The 8,755-nt window shown below is 45.4% G+C and overlaps 1 protein-coding gene across 1 annotated transcript; it reads right to left on the bottom strand.

Annotated features, from left to right (window-relative positions):
- Positions 1 to 300: 300 nt before the first annotated feature.
- On the bottom strand, positions 301 to 7,441 carry LOC119334022 (putative disease resistance protein At3g14460). Its single transcript, XM_037606698.1, has 4 exons — positions 5,616 to 7,441; positions 1,935 to 5,527; positions 1,663 to 1,840; positions 301 to 1,272 (listed from the first exon to the last, which is right to left on the bottom strand). The coding sequence occupies exons 1-2, from the start codon at positions 7,439 to 7,441 to the stop codon at positions 1,954 to 1,956; spliced, it is 5,400 nt and encodes a 1,799-aa protein (XP_037462595.1). The 3' UTR covers positions 301 to 1,272; positions 1,663 to 1,840; positions 1,935 to 1,953.
- Between the last annotated feature and the right edge of the window lie 1,314 nt (positions 7,442 to 8,755).

Below are 8,755 nucleotides of genomic sequence, written 5' to 3'. Positions count from 1 at the left end.
GTCAACGTTGCGGTTCAATTCCCAGCAATCCCTCCTTCTATTAGGAGTGTAATATCTTTTGTTCTTCACGTTTTCTTCTGCAGACGGGCGCCTACAGGCGCATTTTTCTTAGCAAAACATGAACTATATATAATTGAGTAGCTTCATTTTCCTTCCTGGGTCCCAGTAAGTATAAATAGCAGCATGTTTTAATTTGTGTGCAGTTTCAGTTTTTTTTTTCTTTTCAACGAAATTTTGAGCATGGATGATATGGCAATACTATATACTATAATATAGAATCATCAGATTGTATATCCTACTGAAACATTGCTAAACAACTGAAAAGTAACAAGAAACCCATCTCAAACTGCATGCTGCAGCAAATGACACCCTCCCCTCCTGGGTTCTTTGCTAACTGACGCTGATGATGGAACTTCATTGCCACTCCGGCAATGCCAGCATGACGCCGGTCTTCGTCGGACTCCCCCGCCTGCCGGCAGCTCCAACAGCTAGCGACGTTCACGCTCAAGACTTGAAGAAGCAGGCCTTAATTCTCTGGTTGACAAGGAAACATTAATTGGTCGTTTTGCGATCGAGTAGCTTCGGCGTGTGCTGGCAAAGGGGACAACAATTCCACAATACGTCGCATTGTGTATACCTGCCACTGCAGATACCATGTGAGTGAAGGTGACAAGGCCGAATTGGCCCGCCTGATTAGATGCTCATCGCAGCAATTTCGGATTGATGAGTTACCAGTGTAAGCTCAATATATGGGTTTCCCTCACTGCTGCAACCTTGGAAGACTAAAATGATGAAGAGATAATTGTTAAGGTATCATAATGTCGCAAAACTCGGAGATATTAAGATCCAAGTACACTCACGAGTGAGTGTTCTACAACTTGTTGCATCGGTACGGTACAACTTGGAACAGTAGAAAACCACACCTTCTTGCTTGCCTGCGTAGTCAGTGCCAAAAAACAGCCTGAATCAACAACACCTTCTTACCAGTTCGGTCTTTGTCTTGTAAGGAGATTCATCAACAAAACTCAAGTAACACACAACAATTTGCATTAGCTGTACCGACAGTATGCTTCTAGCTAGCATATTATATACCTCTACTTGGGCACAAACAGGAGGCAGATCTTCAGACCTGCTGCTACTGTGTTGTGCAGTTCCAAAATCCAAATCCAACGTTGTAGTACTATCTATCAAAACAAAGGAGTCTAAGATCTGAATAGATGAAATTGCGTCCACTGGACATTCTCGTGGAGTAGGCCGAACAGAACAGATGACCTACATGAGATTCCAACAGTATATGTCCATTTAAAATGTGTCACTGAAAACTTGTATTTAAACTGGAAAATAAGCCAGTTGTACACAGACAGAGTAGACAGACAGAATATGTTTCGATTTCCAGCTTTTGATGTTAGGCTTAGGTGAGTGGTTTGGGTAGTGGCCCAGCTAGCACCCCTTCATCATTTTGGATAGAAGTAGCGGCATGTGTTGCCAAGATGGTGGATTCAGACTCATTGTTGTAATACTTTGTAAGGTCCTGAGAATAATCAATAAAGTGGCCGTATGCATCTCCCAGATGCAGAGGCCGGGGGTCATCCTCCTTTTCTAAAAAAAAAAAAAAAAAGACAGAGTAGACTAGCTAGTCTGAAGTTTTGGGCAGTTAAGTACCTTACTAATTATTAAGGTGCTTTTTACCATGATAAAAGATTGATAAGAGATCTGCAGCAAAGAGCATGACATGGCAAACGACTGAAGCAAGTCGATCGACAGTCACATGCATGCAGCAGTGGCACCACAAACTCCGAATGAAGTGTACGTACACAACCAAGAAGAGCTAGCCCTGCACCTGCACGGCACATCAATCAAAGTGGGTGAGTGGCTTTTTCCGGTGAATTAGCAAGGGAAAATCGTAGGTGCAAACAAGCAAGTGGGTTTGTTACCTTAGGAAGGATTAGTTAGTCAGTCTATGATTATTGGAATGATTCCTTTCAACTTGCGGCACTGCCTCATTAGCTCCTCGCTGTTTCCATCATCTTCGACATGTAACACTCGCAGTGAGTCTGGGAGGCCGTGACTGGGCAGTGATTTCAGTGCAGGACAATCAATGATGCTTAATTTTTCCAGAGAAGAAGGGAGGCCATCCTTGGTTAGCGATTTCAAGGAAGGACAGCCTATGATATGTAGAAATTGCAGAGAAGTTGGGAGGCCGTCCTTGGGCAGCGATTTGATGGCCTCACAATGCTGAATACACAATGTCTGGAGGCTAGAAAGTCTATGTAGCCCTGCCGGGAGGCACTGCAGCTTGCCGCACTTTAGAAAACTGAGGTACTCCAGGGAGGTGAGGAGCTGAAGGGCATCCTCTTGCTCCTTAGTGAAGCGCTCCACCTCATGATTGTGATGAAAGCTTAAGCTGGTGATGGAGGAGGAGAGGAGGCTGTAGATGGGCATAGCAAGGAAGCCTGTGATGTCATCTGTGTTTACATCCTGAAGTTTGCAGGCTGTGGGCTCTTTGTTTTGCGTCCGTGGGGGCTCCAAACCGGCAAAGAATTTGTGGGTCCCATATACGGCTAAATCTGTGAGGCAGCCATGGGCAAGGAGAGGCCATATGCATGAGGAAAGGAACTTGGAGCACCGACTTATGTTGAGTGAGCGGAGGCCTTGGAGCGAACTGGCAAGTAGGCTCAGCTCTAAGCAACGCCAGATTCTCAAGCTCTGTAGATGGGGAGACGAGAGCAAAAGTCCAGCTTCTTCTCCTGCTGCTAGCGCTATTTCCTCCTCTCCTCTTGTCGCCTGCTGCTGCTGCTCCACCACACCAACCCTTGTTATCTTTTCACAATCAAGTATTGCCAAATCGCTGAGATCTGGAAAATGAGAGAGCAACTGTGTCAATTCCTTCTCACCAGAACCACAAAACCTGATCGAGAGGCATTCGATTGGTATCTTGTATGTGACATCACTCTCACTGTCGGTCGGCGACAGGACATTACTCGAATTTTCTATTTCGAGGGACTTCAGTGATGTTAACTTCTGGAGATGATCCATTGGCAAAGGAGGGCGATTCTTCAAGCGCGGCTCGTTTAGATCAGCTAGATTAGAGAATGCTAAAATATTCCAGAACATGCCATCTTGACCACCCTTCCCCGTAATACTCAAGCTTAATAGTTTAGACGAGTGTTCTTTTGAGTACCACAGCTCCTCAAAACCAGATCCAACCCCCATTATCTCGGCAGAGCATGGACCAAGAGTCCAAGGGATAGGAGGCAATGACAGCAGTTTCGGGCAGTCCATAATCTCGAGCTTCTGTAATCTAGGAAACCAAGTCATGTTTGCAGCTTCTTGCTCTGATTGACAGCGTGAAAATGGCAGCTCCACAAGTTCAGAGCAACCTTTAACAATGAGCACTTCTAGCTGAGAGAACAAACGACAAGTGCTATTTTCAACCCATCTTCTCAACCATGGTATTTTAACTAATTCTAGCCTTTTCAGATTTTGAAAACTTTGACTTGGGATACTACTTTGACGCTCTTCACCAAGCTCACCAACAGACCACAACTCTCCTAGAGGTGGAAGAGTTTTCCAACCTATATCATGCAAACAAAGAGATTCCAAATTTTTAACCGAGAGGTTCCCACCTAGCCATGACGGGCAAGCAGCACCTCTATGCCCTTCAATGTGCAGATCTAGGAGATTGCTATGTGGTTTTAGAATTTCGAGAACCTGTTCTTGCACAGAATTTGCGTTGTCCCCATAAACACCCCATCGCAATATTAGCTTCTCTAAGTGGTTTTTGTGTATCAAGTTTGCTTTGTTCGCTTCTTCCTTTCGTTCAACATTCTCAATATTATGGATTCTCAGCAACCCACCAAGCTCTGCTAACTGTGCTATCTGCTTTAATTCAAAACCGATGTCCTTGACAAGAAAATGCCGCAATTTTACAAGGTTGCTTATTGCTCTGAGAGGACCAAGGTTGACATTGCATTGTTGAAAATTAAGGACCCTCAGGTGATAAAATCTTGAGATATTGCTGTTCAAACTTAATTTTGTCAAATCTCCTGCAATTATCCTTAGGTAGCGAAGATGGAAAAATCTCCAAATGTTGTGGAACACATCCTCCAACTTATAACTATAAGATGCTTCAGACAAAAGAATAACACGAAGGGCTTTTGCTTCTGCAAACAAATCACCAAAAGCCTTTGCAAAGCTTCCATGGTATTTTCCAAATAGCATCACAGTTTGTAGCTTTTCAACCTTCAACTTTGTATGTAATGCACTCAAGTCGCTCTTAAAATCATCAAAGGTCAATCTGTCGTTGACATCGCTCTCATTTACAATGATAGACAAGTGACGTACAGATAGGGAAGAGTGTACATATCTCACATTAGAACTTGATATGCTAAGGCACTCTGATGATGAAACCTTCACTGCCAAGTTATGCAGTAGGTCATGAACAACATAACAATGGCTGCCATCATCTTTTTCGGTCTTCTTGAGAAAACCGCTATTAACCAAGTCATTTAAATATCGCAACCCAACATCTTCAATTGTTTTCCTTCCATCACATGAATCTAAAAAGTCAAGCCCTATCCATAAGTGAACCAACTCTTTGCTACCAAACTCATAATCTTCGGGGAACAAACCACAATAGGAAAAACACTGCTGAAGATAGAAAGGGAGGTAATCATAGCTTAGCTTCAGAGCTGGCATAATGTCATAGTCGCTAGTTTGTAACTCCCATTCTTTGCTTTCTAAAACTCTTGTCCAATGGTCCAATGTAAGTTGGTTTCTCAGTAATCTACCTACAGTTTTTGCTGCAAGAGGGAAACCCTTCAAATTGACCACTATTTCTTTACCAACATCAAGCAATTTAGGATGATCTTTCCATGCCTCCTGGTCGCCAAATACATATTTTTCAAATAAATGCATAAAATCATCAGCTCCTAAGCGAGTCAGATCTACCGGATAATCAATTGTTTTTACCATTGTTGCTGTCTCTGGAATTCTGGTAGTGACAATAACCATATTACCTCTTTCATGTCCTTTTTCAAAGGGAGCTAACAGTTTTTTCCACTCATACTCATGATATGTCCACATATCATCCAAGACGAGCAAAAATCTCTTATGTCTTAACCTCTGCTCAATAAGCTCTTCTGCAACAGTATTTTCCGTTTCACCATTAACCTTAGGGATGTTTTGCACAATCTCTTGTGTCAGCCTATTTGCATTGAAACTCAGAGACACACATACCCAAATCATAACATCAAAAGAGCTCTTCACTTCTCGATAAACATGTTGTATGAAAGTCGTCTTCCCAATACCCCCTGGGCCAACAACTGGAAGCACGGTGAGCCCATCGGTACAATATTTTCCATTGTTAATGCCATCTAGAATGTCCTTTTTCTCAGCATTCCTTCCAAATAACTCAATCTCTATTATTGCTGGGGTGGTTTTTTTTGACTCGAACGGCAGGTGCTCTGCCTTTTCATTTAAGATTAGGAATGTACATAAGAGGGAGCAGTCGTCCAGAGAACACTGCCTGTACAAAAAAAGGAAATTACAGCGCTACTCTCAGGAAATCTAAGTCAGCTTTAATCAGAGAGACCACGCCGTCCGCTGAGGCAGACTTGGCGTTGAAGACCCTCCTGTTCCTCTCATTCCACATGTGCCAAGCAAAATAAGCAGCAGCAACGGCCTGCTCTTTGTTGCGCTGGGAGCAAACACTCCACCAATGAGAGATGGACTGAATGCTAGCAGGCAGGGAAGGGTAGCACAAGGGCCGTGCCAAGCATAGCTTGTTCCAGACATCCTTGGCAAAAAGGCATGTGTTGAAGAGGTGGAGTGCAGTTTCAGGGAGTTGGAGGCAGAGAGAGCACGTCGCGTTAAGATCGCTCCCATGGGCTCGCAGCCTGTCAGTGGTTGGGAGTCTGTTTTGAGCCAAAGTCCAGAGAAAAAACCTCACCTTTCTTTCAATCTTGAGCCTCCAAATCAGTTCAGCATTAGGCTTGGCAATCGAACCAATGAACTGACAGGAATATGCAGACTTGGCGGTGTATTTCTTGTCCTTCGTCCAGATCCAATCAATGGTATCTCTTGCTTCAGATAAGTTGACACTCTGAATCTTCTCCCACAGAAGCAGAAAGGAGTGCAGATCATTATGGGAGCTGATTCTTTCAAGCCCCTTCATCCACTTCCTTTCATGCATGGCTTGAGCCACCGTGTAGTTTTTCCTGCGCGCCAGCTTGAAGAGGGAGGGTGCAAGGTCACGTGGTGCGGCCCCATCCAACCACTTTGACTTCCAGAAACTCGCAGTTTGCCCATTTCCAAGGTGAATGTTGGTGGAGGCATGGAAGAGTTGCATATCCGCTTCAGAGCAGGGGAGTTTCATTCCAAACCAGGGCCTAGGTTGGCATTGCCACGCGAACCAGGCCCACCGCAGCCGTAGAGCTCTGCTAAAAGAGGAGAGGTTTTTGATGCCCAGTCCACCGTACTTTTTTGGTGAGCAAACCAGCTGCCAGTTGACTGCACAACTCCCACCTTTGGCCTCCTCCTCACTGCCCTTCCAAAGAAAACTTCTCCTAAGCTTGTCGATCCTCTTGATCAGCCACTTGCTAGGAGCGAACATGGTCAATAGGTAGGTGGTGATAGAGGTAAGGACCGAGTTGATCAATGTTAGCCTTCCCGCTTTGTTCAGGAGCTTGCCTTTCCATCCCGCGAGCTTCGCAGCTATCTTGTCAATCAGAGTTTGGAGGTCGGCGCGCCTAAGGTTGCGGAGGCTAAGTGGTAGCCCGAGATATTTGCAAGGGAAAGAGTCAGTTGTTCCGGCAAACTCGGAGAGCACTTCATTAATTGCCAGCTCATCACAACAGATAGGGAAAGCCGAGGACTTGTTGAAGTTGGTGTAGAGTCCAGAGATTCTCCCAAAGGCTTCCAGGATTGCTTGTGAGGCCATCATCTCAGACCTGCACGGGTTCAGAAATAGGGCAGCATCATCCGCATAAAGGCTGACTCTGATGGAGGCCAAATTGTGTGCAATAGGCTTCAGGATCCCGGCTTCGGTTGCAGACGCGAAGATACGCTGTAGTGGCTCTATAGCAAGCAGGAACAAAAAAGGCGAGAGTGGGTCGCCTTGTCGCAAGCCACATCGATGGTAGAAAGGCAGCCCCGGATCACCATTGAGGATAACTCTGGAGGAGGTTGAGCATAGCACGATTGCAATCAAATCACGGCATCTCTGTCCGAAGCCCATGTGGCAGAGCACCTCAAGCAGATAGTCCCATCTGACGGAATCAAATGCCTTCGCAATATCCAGCTTCAGGAAGATTGCCCCTTTCTTGGCTCTATGTAAACTCTGGACGAGATTTTGAACATACAGAAAATTGTCTTGGATCGATCTTCCTTTGAGGAAGGCACTTTGGCTCATAGATATTAGATGCTGCATAGTTGGCGCCATTCTATTGGCAAGGAGTTTTCCCAAGATCTTAGCAACACTGTGGGAAAGACTTATTGGGCGATAATCAACAGCGCGTAGAGCATTTTCTTTTTTTGGGATTAGGACAATGAATGCAGAGTTCAACAGGTTCCAGTTTCTAGCATCAAGGGCAGAGAGCTGGTTAAGGGCATTCAGCAAATCCACCTTAATCGTGTGCCAACATCTTTTGAAGAAAAGCCCAATGAAACCGTCCGGGCCCGGTGCCTTCTCTGCTGCCATTTCTTTAATAGCTTTGCCCAACTCATCCAAGTCAAATGGGTGATCAAGGTGTGTCAGGTCTGCAGATGGCAGATTGAGATTAGACCAGTTCATTCGCAGAGTGGCGCTTTCCGTTTGGCCCAACAAGGAGATGAAGTGATTTGTGAGGACTGCTGCCTTGTCCTCATGGTCAGAAGCAACATGGCCACCATGGTGAAGGAAGGGGATATGATTCTTCCTTCTTCTGCTGTTGGCGCGAAGGTGAAACAGCTTGGTGTTTGCGTCGCCAACTCTGATCCAAACTAATCTTGATCTTTGCCTCCATCTTATTTTTTGAATAGCAGCGAGGGCAAGCAGCCTCCCCTTTAGCAACGCACGCAAGTCAAGCTCCGGTTGTGTTAGTGACCGGTTCTCCATCGCGAGGTCAAGCTGCAATATGACCTCAGAGGCAACTGCAGAGCAAAATCTTCTCTCTTTGATCAGGTTTTTACTCCACTTTTTTAGGGCTTTGGCTGTTCTAGTAAGCTTGATGTGAAGCTTCCGAATGCAATCATTGGTATGCAGTTGTTTGGACCATGCCTGGGAGACGACCTCACTGAAGCCATCCTCGTTTGGCCACCAAGCCTCGAACCGGAATCCAGAGAAGTGACGCGCTTGAATCTTCTTCATGATCAAAGGGCAATGGTCAGAGATGTCGGTGGATCCCGACAGTAGCTGGAAGTCAGGGTATCTTGATTCCCACTCCTCAGTGAACAACACTTTGTCTATCTTGGTTAGGGTAGAATTCAGCCTTTCATTTGACCAGGTGAAGCGGCGTCCGATCAGAGGCAACTCCTTTAGATGCAGATCATCAATGGCGGCACGAAAGGCACGGATCATACGAAGGTTGATACTGTTGTTGCTCTTCTCGGATGCACGACTAATAAGGTTAAAGTCTCCAAGTACAACCCATTCAGACGGAGCCAAGGCTTTGATGTGTCTGATCTCATTCAAGAAGTTGAGTTTGTCCTCGTCAGATTGTGGGCCATAGACCCCTGTCAATAGCCAAGACGAGTTGCAGCAGAGGTCGGTGATCAA

Source organism: Triticum dicoccoides, chromosome 7A (genome assembly GCF_002162155.2).
Source record: "Triticum dicoccoides isolate Atlit2015 ecotype Zavitan chromosome 7A, WEW_v2.0, whole genome shotgun sequence".
In the NCBI taxonomy this organism is placed as follows: Eukaryota; Viridiplantae; Streptophyta; class Magnoliopsida; order Poales; family Poaceae; genus Triticum; species Triticum dicoccoides.
The sequence above is the reverse complement of the archived record's forward strand: the minus strand, read 5'-3'. Positions and strand labels throughout refer to the sequence as shown.

What these genes read in the sequence shown, in the direction of transcription:
- LOC119334022 (XM_037606698.1), bottom strand. Translation starts at nt 7,441, where the DNA reads ATGGCGCCAACTATGCAGCATCTAATATCTATGAGCCAAAGTGCCTTC. An exon ending in AGGAGGGTCTTCAACGCCAA is followed by an intron (nt 5,528 to 5,615) that starts GTCTGCCTCAGC and finishes TTTTTTGTACAG; the next exon opens with GCAGTGTTCTCTGGACGACT.